The 19,171-nt window shown below is 36.7% G+C and overlaps 3 protein-coding genes across 3 annotated transcripts; 2 read left to right on the top strand and 1 right to left on the bottom strand.

The window, feature by feature from the left end:
- Nucleotides 1-125: 125 nt before the first annotated feature.
- LOC149724918 (uncharacterized) lies at nucleotides 126-3,257 on the top strand. The gene is made up of 5 exons (XM_089891838.1): nucleotides 126-639; nucleotides 1,009-1,105; nucleotides 1,395-1,496; nucleotides 1,964-2,078; nucleotides 2,442-3,257. Exons 1-5 carry the CDS (start codon nucleotides 599-601, stop codon nucleotides 2,639-2,641), a joined length of 555 nt encoding a protein of 184 aa, XP_089747964.1. The 5' UTR covers nucleotides 126-598; the 3' UTR covers nucleotides 2,642-3,257.
- Nucleotides 3,258-7,093: 3,836 nt separating this feature from the next.
- LOC149724917 (uncharacterized) lies at nucleotides 7,094-12,300 on the top strand. Its single transcript, XM_089891837.1, has 4 exons — nucleotides 7,094-9,073; nucleotides 10,504-10,664; nucleotides 11,064-11,211; nucleotides 11,627-12,300. The coding sequence occupies exons 1-4, from the start codon at nucleotides 8,440-8,442 to the stop codon at nucleotides 11,869-11,871; spliced, it is 1,188 nt and encodes a 395-aa protein (XP_089747963.1). The 5' UTR covers nucleotides 7,094-8,439; the 3' UTR covers nucleotides 11,872-12,300.
- Nucleotides 12,301-12,401: 101 nt separating this feature from the next.
- Nucleotides 12,402-16,962, bottom strand: LOC149724916 (solute carrier family 22 member 4-like). Its single transcript, XM_089891836.1, has 8 exons — nucleotides 16,844-16,962; nucleotides 16,233-16,387; nucleotides 15,765-15,933; nucleotides 15,065-15,277; nucleotides 14,273-14,487; nucleotides 13,831-14,013; nucleotides 13,219-13,360; nucleotides 12,402-12,765 (listed from the first exon to the last, which is right to left on the bottom strand). Exons 1-8 carry the CDS (start codon nucleotides 16,891-16,893, stop codon nucleotides 12,678-12,680), a joined length of 1,215 nt encoding a protein of 404 aa, XP_089747962.1. The 5' UTR covers nucleotides 16,894-16,962; the 3' UTR covers nucleotides 12,402-12,677.
- Nucleotides 16,963-19,171: the final 2,209 nt, after the last annotated feature.

Raw genomic sequence — 19,171 nt, 5'->3', positions numbered from 1 at the left:
GAAGATACTTTAACGAAAGGACAAGGTATAGAGACAAGTTGGTAAAACAGGCTTAAAGTTAAAAACATATTTACATTTAGTCGGACTAAAATAAGCGCGGTCGCTAGACCTAACAGAAAAACGAGCCATTTGTGTTTAATTATCATTAAGTATACTTCCATTATAGAAACAAAAGTGTGCACAAACTTTCACTTTTGCATTGATTATTATCTAATAATATAATACTTTTGCAGTAGAAACTGTTGTGTCTGAACGAATGTAACCCTATATATTAGCAGCGAAGAGCCTTGAACCCATCACCTCTGGTTTACAGACGGCCCCGCTAACCAACTGCGCTGCGCCGTTCTCACGAAAACCCACCTTTTTTGTTTGCCGTACTACGTATGTGGTTATCGTATTTGTCAAACACAACCGCTTATATTGACAGTGACATAAGCCGCAGTGCTTAATTGCTTGGTGGTCTAGCAGCTTCATCCGTTGTCTAAAATAGTGTAAGCACAACATTAGCCCTCAGTGTGCAACCGGTGTTGTTATTATTGTAAACGCCATTACTTGGTATATTGTCGCTCATTTAACAAAGCTAGTTTCGACAAAGAGAATGCAACAGAATATAGATGAAGTTTTTGAATTATACCGCAGGTATAACGGTAAGACTGTACTCAACTATTTATAATTTTATATGAATGAATGAAATTTATTTCGTCTGTTTGGTCACGATAACGAAGAACAAGAGAGTTGACAAAAGCGAAAAGACGGGTAGTAACGGTAAAACAACAGTTGTTAAAACACGCTAATTGATAAAAACGAAAGAATATTTTGGATAAAGTCGTGACCATTACACGCTACAGACGATACATTATTAAAATAAAAAGAATAACATTTAATTAAACATAATAAAGTTCTAATTGGAAGAAAAATGTAAGTAAAGACTTTGTAGCCTATATATGAATGTATGTGTATATACGTAATGCAACAAGTTTAATCCTACTGCAACGCCAATGTTTGCAGGTTCGGTGCGGCAAAATATGACGGAGAGGAAGTGACGCAATTAGAACACGCGCTTCAGTGCGCACAGCAAGCTGAAAACGCGGGAAGCAGTGTTTCCGTAAGTTCAATTTTACAGTGTTTCCAAGGAAGTTGTTTTTAAATAAAATTGCTCTTTTCTATAAAATAATGTTGGGTATAGTAGGGTGAAAAAAACGGGGTACTTTATCACACATTATCCAAATATCTTGATCGTGTTTTAAACAGTTCTATTAAAGTTGCATAGGATACGGTTTTAAAACTCATTGAATGTTTTTTATTTACTACCAAATGGGAAGGGAAAATAGAATGAAAATGTGTTACATTTTCCCCTATACCCTACTAAGCACTAATTTTCCAATAACTTGCAGACAATACTGGGCGCCTTCTTCCACGATGTTGGGCATTTATTAGAAGGCTGTGAGGAAATGGAAAGTGTGATTGGACATTTGGGAAGTAAACGTCACGACAAGGTAAGACAACTATATAAACGACTGTAACTTATTTACCCTCGCATGGTGGGACGAATGAGTATAGTATTGCGGTAGATCAGATTGATACGTTTAGCACATTTTATCCTACGTTTCTTAATCCAGTTTCAATCATTGTTTTAGAATAGTCAAATTACGGTGATATATAGTAGGGTGGGGGAAGATGGGACACCTTCAGCACATAATACCCAAATATCCTGATGGTGTTTTAAACAAATAACAACCGTCTATATAAGGGAGTCCCGAGGATACGTTTTAAAACTCTTTGAATGTTTTTTGTTTATTACTAAATAAAACGAGTAAATTGAATAAAAAAGTGACCTATCTTCCCCAATCCGCAAATATTCTTTGTTAACTATTAAAAAAAAACGATAAATGAGAATAAAAACTTTCCCATCTTACCCCAACCTATTATATGTATCAGTGTTGTTTAACCAATATTAGTACAGATTGGAGCAAAGTATTTATCAAAGATGGGGTTTCCCCCTGACGTCACCGACTTTGCCGATGGTCACGTAGATGCAAAGCGCTACCTAGTGTTCAAAAAGCCTGGCTACCACGAACGTAAGAATATTTACGGTTCCGGAATAAATATTATCGCATGCGAATAGAAGTAATGTGACATATAGTAGAGTGGGGGAGACGGGACCCTTGAGCAATATTGCCCAATACTTCAGTCGGCCAGATTGCCAGAGAGCTCGATAAAATATTCGATTTAAAAAACCTCCCACCCTACTATATAGTGAGTAAAACAAACTTATGAATACAGATGCTCTTTTTTGTCAATGTATGTATAATTATATTGCTTAGGACATGGAGAAGTACTTATAATTTGGATCGGAGTTGGCCCATTACCTGCAATCGTTTTTATAACTTGTGTAGTAACTTCTATAATAACGCGAATGGTATGAAAAATATTCTACTTAGATTTGTCCGACTGTAGCAAGCGAACCCTTATTCAGCAAGGTGGCGCCATGAAGTCAAAGGAAGCTGAGGAGTTTGAAAAAATGTCAAAATTCCACGAAATTCTTCAAATGAGACATTGGGACGAAGAAGCGAAAGTTATTGACAAAGTTACTCAAACTATAAACTATTACAAAGAAATGTGCATCGAATATTTGAAGTAAATTTACGTTCAGATTATAAATTCTCCAACGAACTGAATCTGGACTTAATGTGTTTTTACGAAATTGGTAAAGCATTGTTGTCAATTTTAAAGTGAATTGTTTTATAAAATCGCAATTAAAAATCGAGTTGTTTTTTAAATACAGTACAACGGGTAAGATGGGTGCCGTTAGAATATAATATCCCACATTTCCTAATCGTTTTTTTTTTAACATTTAACAAGGCTCCTTTAAGAGTCGTGATGAAACGGTTATATAACAGTGTACATAGTAGTAGGGTGGGGAAGATGGGACACCTTTCATTCCATTTTATCGTTCCATTTGGTAGTAAACAAAGAACATTCAAAGAATTATAAATTTGTATCCTCGCGACTCCCACAGACCGTTTTTAATTGTTTAAAATGCGATCATGATATTTGGATATTATGTGCTAAAGGTGTTCCGACTTCCCCACCCTACTATATATGTTTTGTTGATTACCATATTACACGATAAATAGAATAAAAACATGGACTTTTCACCCCAACCTACTATATATGTGGCAAACCGGAATTAGAACGTAGATGACGCACTGTACCAAGTGACGTATACACCTCACTTTCGAATTGAAATACACCAAAGTGCCACTTAAATATCGCCCGCTTTGTTTTCCTATTTGTAGGTTTGCAAAAATCCCAGAACTCAGCTATGTTTTGTGTATTAAAGGGCCTCAGTATTTTGCCCTTGAGGCAACGGGGTGCTCTGAATGAAGTGAATTGCCATTAAGAGCAGCTGTTGGCTTTTAAGAAATCCATAGACAAAGTGGTATTTTGACCGAGATATGTTATTACCATTGTCAGTTAAAACTTCGGGTTTTATGAGATTTCACAGCAAACGTAGGGTAAGGGCGTTTAGATATGGGAAGGCTCTTAGGAGAAACGTTCTCGTTGAGCGACAGAGATGCGTTTCCGCGTTCCAAAAGATTGCAGACGGTAATTGAATGTTAGAAGCCAAAGCTAACTGCTAATCTTATATAAGCGGAGTATTCATACAGGAAGTCAGATCCGTACTGCTTATAGAATTAAGATGATATGTTATGAGATCTAGTAATAGCTTACTGCTTGGCTAAAACGTGTGTGTATTATTACGTGAAGTGCAGGTCATGATTGACGTTTTAACTACACGGGTATTGCACTTAGAAAGGATATTGGATGTAGCTATATCGGTAGAATGTGTTCCGCAAGCAGGCCGCGGTCAATGTTAGCATTAGTTCGTGATATACGAACTTGTTCAATCGTTATGACATCAGAAACCAATGACGCAGTCCACGCATGCGCAACCGCAGATAAAATTCGGATCGTGAACTTCGTTCTAGGAAAGTAGTGATTTCAACTTTATTTACGCCAAACATATTTATGCTTTTAGTACAGAAACTTGCGCACGCTTGCGGTCAATGAATCGCTTAAATGCCTGGAAGGTATTAATTTAGCTAGATTAGGGATCGAAAGCGTCTTGTAATCGGCTATCGTCAGGTCACATAACCTCGCATGTAAAAGGCTTAGCTTTATAACCGATGTCATTCTGTAGTTCTGGTCAGTTTATCCAGTAGGGTGTATACTAAATAAATTCCATCACAAAAGGCTCCTTATAAAAATCAATGATACTCAATGTGTGAATACGGGTTAGTTATGACAACAATTAAAGCACCGACTTAGAGCCGTTGTTGACTATGCTCAGTCGAAGCCTTTGTTCGTATCTGCGTTAAGAGAAGGCACAGCTTAGTCACTGTTTATTCGGGACGGAAAGCAAAGTGAGAAAGGCGGAAATCGAAATCCTAATCCTATTTCTAGACCTTGACTGTTTTGATACGGTGTTAGTCAATGAATTATGGTATAGGTTTCACAGTGTACACTGTAAGTGCATGTAAACGTACGTCCAGCGAGCCCACGCAAGCAAAGATAAACTCTTAGTCATTTATTTCTTTCGTCATCTGTCTTAGATACGTCTTGTATTGTATAGAAACCATGGTACAGCTTGAGCGCTAAGAAAACTGCGTTGGTCACTGTCTGTGTTATCGGTATTACAGTGAAGCGTGTCCGTAGCGTGGACGCAATTAGGTTTTACCTTCGTTAGGTTGGGTAGCAGATGTTTTAGCACAGAATTTAAAATTGAAGTGTGAGTGTAAATGAAACGATTGGAATGTATAGAGCTGTATTGTGGGAATGTAAAGGATCTGAAAAAGTGAGTATAGTAAGGTGGGGTAAGATGGGATTATTCTAGCACAAAGTGTTCAAATATCTTGACTGTGTTAAAACAATTAACATTAGCCTATAGGAGTCGCGAGGATACGGTTTTATAATTCTTTGAATATTCTTCGTTTACTACTAAGTGGGACGAGAAAATAAAATGAAAGGTGTCCCATCCTCCCCCACCCTACTATATATAAAAGTAATAAAAAAATTATATAAATAATATTAAAAAATGTTTGGACATCAACTGCTTGCAATGGATTTTTACTTGAAATTGCAGCAATAGTTTGTTTTGGGCTTATCCGCTTATTGGAAGGTTTACGGTTTGTGGTCACTCCGAATTAACGCTACAGGCGCCGGTCCTATCGGGGCGAAAATGGCATCCGAAATCAAAATATTTATGAATGAAATCAGCCTCGAAACGCAACCACACAGCCGCCGTGGAAATTCAACCGTTGCGACAACAAACCGGCTAACATTGCCTATAGGTGAGAACTGGACTCGTATCAATCACATGGTCTATTCTATAGTGCCACTCATATACGTGTCGTGTGGTACGGCCTTACACCTGCTGGATACCAGCTAGAAAAATAATACAAATAAAAACTTTATTCGTCTCTTCGATTACGGTAGCAAACTTAAAAATATTTTAAACGAAAAGACAAAACAACAGTTGTTAAAACACGCTTACAGTTAAAACCTATTTACATTTTTAGATGGAAGAAACTAAGCGTAGTCGCTACACTATATAACTAAACGTGTTGAAAATAATTTTATATCATATTCAATTTTTGAACCAAAGATTCGATGAGGTATAGTTGAGCTAAACAAACCGACGCAAATGATATAGTTAAAATTGAGCAAAATTCGACCGTGGCTTGAAGAGAAATAGTTGGCACGCGTAATGTTATTATTACCGCTACAATTTGACCGGTACTGGTTATTTATGCGCCTACCCTGCATTTAACGGCTTCAGAATTTTACGAATTTAAGAGTTTGTGGGACTGACGAAAAGTGGAAATTAATCAAATTTTCTGGTAAATCGAAAAAATACTTTCCCGTGCGTCAGGCTTATTTGTACAAACGATTTTCAACATATGTCAGTACAGTTTCACGCCTGGGATATCTCAAGTGTGTAGATATGAATGTGTACCCTACGGGTTTTGGATATTTATTTAATAAGGTCGGTTTAACACTCAAGGTCCCAAATTTTGTGATAGTTGGTAATACAATTAGTAATAGGTATTACATCTTTGAAATAAAATATTAAATATAGTAGGGTGGGGGGAGATTGGACACCTTTCATTTTATTCTCTCGTCCAATTTGGTAGTAAACAAAGAACATTTAAAGAATTATAATTTCGTATGCTCACGACTTAAGGTGTCCCATCTTCTCCCAATATCTCCCAATATAAATATATAGTAGGTTGGGAGAAGATGGGACACCTTTTCATTCTATTTTCTCGCTCAATTTGGTAGTAAATAAAGAAAATGCAAAGAATTATAAGAGCGTATCCTCACGACTCCCCTAGATCGTTGTTAATTGTTTAAAAGACGGTCAGGATATTTGGATATCATGTGCTAAAGGTGTCCCATCTTCCCCCACCCCACTGTATTTATAATAAAATGCCTTATTTAGTTCGTTTGATAAGAAATTAAAGTAATGTGTGTGGTAACTAATTTTATTACACTGTTATTAAATCAGTTATTAGCCAGGGGTATTTCAGTAAATAATTGGTGCACTAATGTCCCATTATACGTCAATTGTGTATCAATTAAATGCGTGGTCGGGTATAGAGCCACTAATGGGTCGTTTAGCGTTGGCTTTCACTTAGCTGTTCGCCCATGGAGTCTTCCAGGGTCACGTACAAGTTAACCTCGTGCCGACGAGCCTTTTGTTCGGCTTTTATTCAAGACACTCTGTACTGTACGACCATTGAACATGGTCTAAGTCAATTTAAGAGTGTCGACACATATTTATTAACTTGATATAGTAGGGTGAGGAAAGATGGGACAACTTTTCATTCTATTTTCTCGTACCATTTGGTAGTAAACAAAGAACGTTCAAAGAATTATAAAACCGCATCCTCACGACTCCAATAGACCGTTGTTAATAGTTTAAAACTCGATCAGGATATATGGTTGTTATGTGTTAAAGATATCCCATATTACCCCACAGAACTATATTTTTTAAAGTCTCTCAAACCAATTTCTCTGCATTTTTTTGTAACCGCCACAGCGTAAAAGAGCTGTTATAAAACTAAGCCCTTTATCTCGGCTTATTTGAAGCTCAAGGTGCTGCTAAGCTCTCGGGGCATTTTTCTTGTTATATCTCCGCACACCGTAACGCATGCTGCTTGAAAAACAGTACAGGTGGTTAAAACAAAACCGCATTTTTGCTCGGTTTTACGCGCGATTTGGTGTACAGCAAAAAACAGTTGGCAGATTTAAGACATACTTAGCAGCTTACGTAAGTTGAAATTCTATTTGCATTTAATGATTTAAACTCAGGAATAATATAGCTCGATCTGGTAGGTAAACAGTTATTAACCCGCTGTAATAATGCGTTTGCTCGCTTGACTGGACTACAATAAAAGTTTATGCGGTAGAGGGAACTGCCAACACCAGCGCGTTATAATAACCACTTGAGAGGAACGTTTCTCTGCGGTGAGAGAAGTATTTGGGCAAAGCTAATTTGACAGAGCCAGTTTTGGGGATAGTTGAAAATTAGTGAAACCGCTTTGAAGTTATAAAACACGCTTTGGTTATACTGTAGGCGTAAAGGTCAGAGCGTGTGCAGTATATTACAGAGGCTAATGGTTTAAATGTAGTGCTAAGGAGTTATTAAAAAAAGATTTAAAGGTATATTGTATTGAGACGTAATATCCAGAACAAATGGTATGGTAGGAGAAGATGGGAGACTTTTTCATTCAATTTTCTTGTCCCATTTGGTAGTTAACAAAGACCATTCAAATAGTTGTGCAACCGTATTCTCGCCACTCTCATATAAGACTGTTTAAAACACAAACATAATATTTGGATATTATATGCTAAAGGTGTCCCACCTTACCCCATAGTCTTATATATAGCTTCTAGCAGGTTTTGGTTAGTTACTGTAACATAGACCCTGCGTTGAAAAGAATTAGTGGGCGTATAGGAATGTTTTCATTCATTACCTAATCTGCGGTTTAGTATGTGAAAAGGCAATTACCAACGCTATTGTATACCTGCCTATTAATATACGTTTAATGTTAGTATACGTTTATAATGTGTTGTGCGAAACTTTATTCGAAGTGCACTTAACCCTATATCGCAAATGCGTCACGAAAAACATGCATACGTCACATGTGTTGTTTTGAATGCGGTAAAGCGGCCTTTTAGTTCCCTTTCCGAAGTAGAGGAACAAGACCAATCTGTTTAAGGCGGTTTAAACTGGTTTAAGTAAAGGCCTTAAGTTGGTGTTTTTTTACAGTTATAAGGCTAGCAATAACAGTGTATACTTAAAAACGTAACTTTTAAGAGTATCAAAAATTGGAGATTTTGTAAGTACCTATACCCGGAAATATAGCTGAAATGGCTGTAAGCTCTTACGTGGGAAGGAAAGAAATGAGAATTCCTTCAAAAGGATTACTGGCCCGCTCTCTCGAGCAACAGAATAGAAAACAAAATGAAAACGAGACGGTGTTCAAATTTTCCGGCCGCTATGACAATGTGGAAACGAACTGCGAGCAATCTGCGCCAAGAAACTACAAACTTCAACCCAAAGTACCCGTCAGTGAATGCAAAAGTATCCCCGATGATGTATTTGGGGACAGTGGTCGATTTTCCAGCATTGGGCTTGAGATTAATAAAGTTAAATCGCTGTACCCCACACAGAATGGTTTCTGTAGAACAAAAGAACTGCCAAACCAACACGTACAAGCTAACAGCATTGCCGAAGCTAGACACAACAGCCCATTTCGTTCACGAAACAGCTCCGTAGAAAAACCAAGTTTGAACTGTATAAATGAAGAGACAGATCAGCAGCCTTCATTTAACTCGACACAGCAGCTTCGATCCGGATTTTTCCGGTCTATTAAGAAGCAGTATCCTTCCCTTGCTCTGGACGGATTAATGGCTTCAGAAAGTAATGACAGTGGACAAGGTGACAGTATAACCAGCGACGATGGCATGTCAAGAGAAATGTCGTTTAAGGGTATTAGTCCGGGTAGGTAACACAATATTTAACGTAGCATAATTTAATTTAGTCCTTCATTACAACAATAACAAATGCAGTAGGGTGGGAGGAGATGCGACACCTTTATTACACACAATATCCAAATATTTTTATCGTGTTTTAAACAATTACCAACGGTTTATCGGAGTCGTAAGAACATGTTTTTTTTAATCTTTAAATTCCATTTGTTTACTACCGATTGGAACGACAAAATAGAATAAAATATGTCCCATCTTGCCCCACCCTACTATATCATATTGGCTAAAAGAACAAGGAGAAAAGAATAGCGAATCGACAGTCGATAGAACGCTACTTAGTAAACCTGCATAAAAAAGAGGATCGGTTTAACCTAACGCGTGGGAGCTAACAAAACACAACGTTTTAATTTTAACAAACAAATCTTTAAAAAACAACATTTTTATTTTTTCTGCTTTTTTTATTTTTTTGATAAATCTTACTCATTTTTAAAGCGATGTCTTAACCCGGTTAAGACTTAAATATGAAGGGCACAAAAGAAAAGGCGAAAAATTGAAAACTAGATAAAATTCTTAGTAATTGAAAGCTTGTTAGAGCCCGATACGCGATAAGCGAATTCCGACGTAACAATTATTTGCACAGGAGTTTTTATCTACAAAATCAGGCAAACAGATGCTGTAGCTATCTCTGCAGAAAAATAGCAGTCAATTTTAACTATTGTACGGCTCGTGTCTTTACGCACACTTTTGTTTGTATTAAAAGACTAACTTGATGGTAATTAAACATAAATGGCTTGTTTGTCTGCTAGGTGTAGCGACCACGCTTATTTTCTTTCAGTTAAATGTAAATATGTTTTTAACTGTAAGCGTGCTTTTAACTGTTGTTTTGTCGCTATATATCCTGTCTTTTCGTTAAAAATATTTCCAAATCTTCGCTACCGTAATCGAAGAAACAAATAAACTTATTATATTTTTCAACCTATATTTAGCTCAATTTATGTCGGCCATTTGAGATATGGATAAATAATTGGCGCTTATTTATCCTCTAACTTATATTTTATAAGAACCACTTATAGTGACCACTAGGTTGGAGCAACAACCATTAAATGCCTGTCATTAACTATAGACCCCCACGCACATATATAATATGGTGTGGAGAGATGGGACAGCTTTTCATTCTATTTTCTCGTCCCATTTGGTGGTAAACAAAGAACATTTATATTAAAGAGTAATAAGACTGTATCTTCACGACTATCATAGACCGTTGTTAATTGTTTGAAACACGGTCAGGATATTTGAGTATCATTTGCTAAAGGTGTATCATCTTAACCCAGAGTATATTATATAGTAGCAAAAAATGTGCATTGAATCCAACACCCTTTGGTTACGATGTGTTCTACCAATTTCTTGGCCACCAAAATCTTATTATATTTAAACAACTTTCAGAACGTCCAAAACACAGCACCCCCAGCAGCCGTAAGTCATCCGGAGATGAAGATAAATTGTTCATGAGCAGCATGGCGAGGAGGAGACTGCAAGAGCTCCGAGAAATCGATCCTACAAAGGTTGATGTTTCCACCGGACTACAATGGATACGTCTAGAACTTGTGAGTATTTTGTTGTAAAAGATAGATAGGTTCTAAATAGCATGTTCTGCTATATTAGCGCGCCTATACCTTTAAACCAGAGGTAATAGGTTCAACGCTCTGCGCTGCTACTATTGTGGGCGTATGTGTCCTTGTATGGGCAAGACATTTAACAACAATTGCTCCAACCTGGTGGTCACTAATGGGTTGCCCACATAATCGGCCATACTAATAAAAAAAACACAAAACATATACACATACAAAGTAACATACATGATAACTCATAAGCTGACCGGGGTGTATGAAAAAATACCCACAAAACTCGAAAGTTGACATATGGTGTATGAAACATGAGATAAATAAGTTACATTTCTTATCATTTATTTACTTAATTACAACGTTCTTTTTTCTATATTGAAGCACGAGATGCGAGAGCAAGATAAAGCTCTTTTCCTACAACTTATCAAGTTACATTCAACAATTAAAGACCTACGAAGTGAATTGAACTGTGTTGGGTGTGAGACCGACTGGTCGTACGACGACCTGAACGATGCAGCCTCACTGTGGTGTAAGTTATATGCGCTTTTTTGTGTAATATATATGTACGAGGTCTTACATAACTAGACACGACTTCGAGTTCAAAACAGGGTTGATAAAGTATTACCTCAAAAAGGTATTTTTTCAGGGTAAAGAATTTATTTATAAAAGCAGCATATTTATTTTCTGTTCTATACACCACGTGCCCGCTTTCGAGTTTTGTTTATTTTGTTGTATGAATGACATTTTGGACAACCTCCTGGGGGGCACAGGGTTGAACAATTTTACATAAGGATGTTTTAGGAATTGGGTTAACTTTATTTTATAACTCCAATGACTTAACGTGCTTCACTATATACGAGTTAAGAAACGAAGTATTTTAAGCTTGTTTTTGTATTCGTATTTCTTTATTAAATCAGCAATAAATTTAAATATACCTTTTTTAGGGCCTCGATACAGCAGCACTGGGGGCAGCAGTAGCGTGACTGTTCTACCCGATTTCTCGTCGTCAGATGGCGCCCAAATGCTGCGAAAAAAACGACCTAACTTCCGACGTGGGTTTTCATTCAATGCACCTCGACCGGGTAGATTTGGGGGTCACCTAGCCCCACTTTTATCAAACGGTGATGCAACTCCGTTCCTTTCGTTGTCTTCTTCGTCCTCGTCAATTAGAAGCGCCACCGCATGCTGACCTCAGCATTCTAAGCGACAAACTTGTTCTGTTGTGCCGCCATTTATGCAGGCCTAATTTATAATGTAGTAGGGTGGGGGAAGATGGGACACCATTTCATTCTATTTTCTCGTCACATTTGGTAGTAAACAAAGAACATTCGAAGAGTTATAAAACCGTATCTTCACGACTTTCATTATATACCGTTGTTAATTGTTTAAAACACAATCAAGAAATTTGGGTACCATGTGCTAAAGGTGTCCCATCTTTTCCCACAGTACTATATTACTATTATGCTTTTTTTTTTCTATGTGGTATACGAATACCCGAATAATATTTTACAGCATTTGGTTTTCAGTTTTAAAGTTAATGTTTAAATCGGTACACTTGTTGTCTTTATAGTTTATATAGGTAAATGAAAATAAATTGCGTCCGTTGGTATATATTGTACATGTCGCGTGACGAGTTGTACTTTTTTAAATAGATAGATATGCTCGAATTTGATATATAACTATCACCATAGTTTCCTTAAACGAAACAGCTCCTAAAAATTATAGACCTAATACTGTTTTAATTTTGCGCTGCGCTCAGCAGATGGTATTTTAGCAATTCGCAAACATGCGGGGAAAGAAGGGGCACTTTAAAATCCTGGTTAAGTTTGATTAGTAAGCATATGTAAGTAATAACAACAGACAAGTTATAATTACTAACAATACAGTTAATATTTTTGCCACCAAATGAGTATTTCTTAATACTGTATTTTTTACCGAGCCTCGGTTTAATAATTGGTAATGTTTTTTAAATGTTTCCAATCAATAGTCGTCTTGTTATATCACTGTATCATACAAAGATAAACTTTCTTCTTTCGAGTTTTCCATTGGGCTGTGCTGTGGCTTAATTTCTATACAGCACAATCTAAAAAACAAAAAATTGAATACGGAAAATTTACTTTAAATTAGACCGTGTTAAATAACATATTTAAAAAATTAAAAAAAATGTACATTTTGGGTCGTCTTATAAAAAGTTGTATTTCCGAAATATGCGTTTAAAGACAGCGTTGTAAATTTCTATTGTTTTATATTTCAGTTTGCTCTATAAACATGCGAGCATTTAATCTGCATTGATATATAGTAGGGTGGGAGAAGATGGGACACCTTTAGAACAAATTATCGGGTTTTAAATAATTAACAACGGTCTCTGGGAGCCGTGAGGATATACATTTATATTCGGTTAATTTTTTTTTGTTTACCATCAAATGTGATGGGAAAATAGAATGAAAAAGTGTCCCATGTTCCCCCACCCAACTATATACGTATACAAACTAACACTATTTATAATAGTTATATATCTCACAAAACACGGCCATACCTCCCGTTTAGTTTCAAAGCTTCTTTTACAGTTCCAGGCAAAACAATATCTTTAGTCCTCGGAAGCAAGAAAACAAGAAGTGCAGAAACAAAGACTAGGCCTCCCATTAATAATGACGTCACAATACTGTTTCCATGTACGTCTGGGGTAATTAAAAACAAAAAAATAGTGAAATTATAAAGATTATAATAAATATAACTTACTTTATCCTCGCATGGCTAGAAAACGACAGTCGTTATAACTCGGGTGTTCATACACCTCGTTCCAGCTTACGAATTACTAAGTATGTTACTTTATGGGTGTTTAATTTTTTGGAGGTAGAGGGTTTAAGGCTCGACGCTGCTACCATTGTGGGTGTATGTGTTCTTAGGCAAGACCAAAGTTAGGGCAAGACACTTAACGCCAATTGCTCCAACTCAGTGGTCACTAATGGGTTGTCCAAATTATCAGCTATTCATAAAAAACTCCCCCCAAAACATTCACCCACAAAGTAACATACATGATAACTCGTAAGCTGGCACGAGGTGTATGAAATAGAACACCCATGTTATAACAACTGTCGTTTTCCGGCTATACGCAAATGTAAAGTAAGTTACATTTATTCAAACATACCTGAGTATATAGCATACGGAGCTAATATGCTACCAATCCTTGCCAAAGCACCGCTGATGCCAAACACCCCGTGTCGTATATTAGTGGGAAATAGTTCTCCTGTGTAAACGTACAGTATACTGTAGGTGACTGTAACGGCAAACTTGGCAATCATTGTAACCGCAACAACAGATGTTTCGTTCCCTGCAGAAATGGTAGTTCTTAAACGGACGGTAGTTATATAGTAGAGTGGGGGAAGATGGGACGCATTTAGCACTTAATATCCATAAACAAATATCCGGTTTAAACAATTAACAACGGTCTTTCGGAGTCATGAGCATACGGTTTAATAATTCGTTTAATGTTCTTTGTTTACTACCAAATTTGACGAGAAAATAGAATGAAAAGGTGTCCCATCTTCCCCCACCCTACTGTATAACTAATTAAAAGAAAATGTACATACATAACTTGAGAAAAGGTATCGCCACTAATGCAACTGCTGCAACAAGGGTGAGCAAAACGTAAGAGTTTTTCCTTCCCAAAAACTGCACAGCGCCGTAGAAAATAATCATGGCGAGAAGCTCCATTAGACCACCAAAGAAAATGTTTAGAAACCGATTTCCAGCTAAATTGTTCGAATTCAGTGCAATCGCGTAGTAGCCAAGTGCCGTGACCATCCTGCGAGATAAAGTTACATTTGAACGATAATAGCCATGCAGGGTAAGATGGGACACCTTTAGCACATAGTATCCAAACATCCCAATCGTTTTTTTAATAACAACGGTCTATAGGAGTTGTTAGGATACGGTTTTATAATTCTTTGAATGTTTGTTTTCTACTAAATGGGACAAGAAAATAGAATGGAAAGGTGTCCCATCTTCCCCCACCCTACTGTATTTACCATTAGCACCCAGTATCCCATATTTCCTGAATCGAGATTCGATAACGCTCTTTGAAAATCATGAGGACACGGTTATAAAATTTAGAAATTATTATTTTTTTGCTACCAAATGAGGTATAAAAGAGAATAAAAACTTAAACCATTTTTCTCGTCTCATTTGGTTGAAAAAAAAGAACGCTCAAAGAATTATAAAACCGTGTCCCCACAACTCAAGTAGACCGTTGTTAGTTGTTTAAAATACGATCCGGATATTTGGGTATTATGTTCTAAAGGTGTTCCATCTTCCCCGACCGTACCATATACATAAATAGTTTTTTTTTCAATCTTGTCAACTTATACTAAAACAGGTCTTACCATCCTAATATTATTATAAAGAGTCTGGTGATTAGCAGGGGCTGCTTACAGAACTCGACCCACGTGGCCCATGACGTCACTTCCTTTTCATGCTCCACCATAGATATGTGACAATTTTTCGATTCGTTGATTCGCGCCATTTTATTCAGCAACTTTTCGGCTTTAATTTTCCTAGTGTTGGCATAAAGCCACAGCGGTGATTCGTCTAAAATCCTGAAGAATATTTTTTTAAAGAAGCTGTGGTACTGTGATATGGGTGTAAGAGAAAACATTAGCAGATAATATACATAGTAGGGTAGGGGAATATGACACACACATTTAGTGCATAATATCCAAATATCCTGACCGTGTTTTAAACAATTGAAAACAGTCTATACTGGAGTCGTGAGGATACGGTTTTATAATTTTCAGAATGTTTTTTTTGTTTACTACCAAATGGGACGAGAAATAGAATGAAAATGTGTCCCATTTCCCCCCACCCCCACATTTACTAATCGTATTTTTAATAAATATCACAATGCTGTTATATATATTTTTTTTCAAAGTTATAACATGTTGGTGTGCCATGTAAAAATAAGTACCCGGCAACGTATATATTTTTACAACTTTTTGATTACTTAACACTTTTTAACAAAACGATTTTCAAACTTTAATTTTCTGGGCTTTGAAATTACATAAACATATAAAACATATCTCTTACCAGTAGTAAGGTAAGTATAAAGCGCCAACAAAACTCGCAAACCGCAAGTACCATCGCCAGTCTGTAAAGATATAACATGCCAGACCAAGCAGCATGTACCCCACTGAATAACCTAAAACATTGGCCGAGTAAACAAAGCTTCGGCGGTTCGGATGCACCAATTCAGACGCTGAAATATTTGTTAAAAGGTAAAAAAAATTAGTGATTTTTATGTATGGCTTATAATTTGGAGCAACTGCCGGTAAGTGTCTTGACCGGCGACCCTTTTATTCCATTTTCTCGTCCAAATTAGGAGTAAACAAAGAACATTCAAAGAATTATAAAACTATATCTTCACAACTTCCATATACCATTGTTAGTTGTTTAAAAAACGATCGTGATATTTTGATTCTATTTGCTAAAGGTGTCCCGTCTTTCTCAACCCTACTATACTCTTATTATTTAATAAATTGTGATAACAGTTTGTACCCAATACAGCCGAAGACGCGTATACGATTGAGTTTCCCATCCCAAAGATAAACATAACGATGCAATAGCTGGTGTATGTGGTTGTAAAACTAAGAACAAAGGCGGAGGCATATTCCACAAATACGGAAACTAAGACGACAGTTCGTCGGCCAAACCTGTATGTGATAAATATGAATGAAATAAAATAATTTTAGGGGTAAAGTGGGACATTCTCTTTTATCGTCCCACTTGGTAGTAAACAAAAGCTATCAGATTGCACATACGAAACGTTGCTACAATATGATCAAAGTTATTTTGCAAGCAGAACAATTTTCAGGCATAATAATCATTATGGAATGATATAGTAGGGTGGGGGAAGACGGGACACATTTAGCACATAATATCCAAATATCCTCATCATGTTTTTAAGCAATTAACAACAGCCTATGGGAGTCGTAAGGGTATGGTTTTATAATAATTCTTTGAATATTCTTTGTTTACTACTATATAATTGGGACGAGAAAATAGAGTTTAAAGGTATCCCATCTTTCCCCATGCTACTGTATACGCAGTTTGTTTTCATATTTTTTAAAGTTAGGAACTTGTATGATTACATAAACACTTTTATCTACCTGTCTGAACACGTTCCTCCAAACGCTGAGCCAATCAAACCACCAAGCATGAAAAGTGACGTCACAAAGGCTTCTTTCCAAGCATTGCTACATACCAAATCAAACTGTAATAAAGCGGTTTTCAGTGTATGTAGATATATAAACATATAGTACTGTGGGGTAAGTTGGACACCTTTAGCACATAATATCCGAATATCCTGATGGCCGTTTAAACAATTAACAACGGTCTATGGAAGTCGTGAGGATACGGTTTTAGAATTATTTGAATGTTCTTTGTTTACTGCCAAATGGATCGAGAAAATCGAATGCAAGTTGTCCCATCCCAAACTATATTTTACGCACAGGCAAGGTGGTATACTATTGTGGGGTAAGATTGAAACCGTGTGCATATATTATTGAATTTTTTGCCATCTACTTTTTTGTATATTAAAAAAAAATTAAGGCTTACTTAGAGTGGTATGGGTTATCCTATAGTAGGGTTGGGGTAATTTGGGACACAATTTCATTGTATTTTGTCGTCTTATTTGGTAGTAAACAAAGAACGCTCAAAGAATTAATAAACCGCACTCTCACAATTCTCACAATTTCCACAGACCGTTGTTAATTGTTTAAAACCCGATTAGGATATTTAGATATTATGTGTTAAAAGTGTCACGTCTTCGGGCTTCGCAGACTCTACTAAGTATGTAAATATTCTTTGTTTACTTCCAAATTATACAATAAAGAAGAGAATGAAAACATGAACCATCATACAGCAATCTATTTGGCTATACAGCACCTCTGTAACAGCAGTAACGTATCCAGTTTGAAAGATGAAGTTTTTGCACGGAACTAAAGATGCTGTATTTCGAAGAGTGGAAAGTTCGGTTTGGGATGCTAAGAGTATTTTGTATTATGTTGAAAACTACGTATACATGAATGAATGTTACTTACTTATCCTCGCGTGGCTGGAAAACGACGGACGTTAAACACAGGTGTTATGTTTCATATACACCTCGTGCCAGCTTACGAGTTACCAAGTATGTTACTTTGCGGATAACTTTTTTAAAATTTGTTTTTAATTTTTTAATTGCGGCCGATAATTTAGGCAACCCAAAAGGGACCACTGAGCTGGACCAATTGCTGTTAAGCGTCTTGCCTAAGGACACGTACGCCCACAATGGTAGCAGCGACGAGCCTTATATAACTCATTACCTGTGGGTTACAGGCAGGCGGCTAACCACTTTGCCGCGGCGCCGGGCAACGGTATACCGTGTAAACAAACTCGCGTGAACTGCCTCAGTTTCAATGTCACGAACGATATGTATAACACACTGAAGCCCTTATTGCATATAAACGTACCGTTAAAAATCGATTCTACATCTAAAGTTAAGTTGTATTTTTCGCACGAATTTTCATATTGTTCTATAATATTCTTTTGCTTGATCGGGGTAGTAGAATTTGCCAACTTTGACTCGATTTCCGACTCTAATAAAGACCTCGATATCTTTAAAAAGAAAAAATTCTTTGAGAAGTTTGAATAAATAAAAATAAATGGTTCGTTTGTCCGCTACATAGCGACCACGGTTATTTTTTGTTTAAAATCAAAATAGTTGAAAAATATTTCTAAATCTTCGCCACCGTAACCGTTTATAAATCATCAAAAAATCTAAATCTTTCCTACCTTTAATCGCGGAGACAAATACAGTTATTATTATTAAATCACCTAAATAAATTGCATTAAATTTAAGACATTTTTGTCTTACCGTTTTCGATCCATTTTTCAGCGTAACATCGCAGCGGAACGGTGGTGTATACTGCGTGTTAAGAACACTTAACCCAACAAAGACATCTGGCACCATTAACAAAAACATAAGAACACATATCCGTATCTCATATGGAGTGATGCTTTGTATAACGGAATTTTTATTTCCCATTTTCACGAAGTCAACTACTGCAATGAAGCCAAACGCCCCAGTTTTTGCAAACTGGGCGATTATGTTTGACTGACAGCTCCACTTGATAGTTTAATAATCTACTTATTTCAAACCAGCTAATGTTTAACAGACCACCATGTTTAGTTCAAGTTATATTTAGCAATCAGACGCATGATGTAATACGACCTATAAAGAGTGCTGTGAAACCGCTACAAAATATTGCACAGTTTTACTTTTTTAAATTTTATTGTTTATGGGTGAAGTCATTGGCAACGACTTGGGCTTTTGACCAGATTTGGTCCATTACCCCAACACCCGGAAAGCCCATTTAATTCCTTTGTGTGACCGGTGCCGCGATCGCATTCAGACTTGCATTTTTTGCATCATTTTTTTTATCCCGGTGTGCTTCTAG

This window comes from Ciona robusta, chromosome 14, assembly GCF_009617815.1.
Source record: "Ciona robusta chromosome 14, ASM961781v2".
Taxonomy (NCBI): Eukaryota; Metazoa; Chordata; class Ascidiacea; order Phlebobranchia; family Cionidae; genus Ciona; species Ciona robusta.
This window is presented reverse-complemented; position numbering and strand designations above follow the sequence as displayed.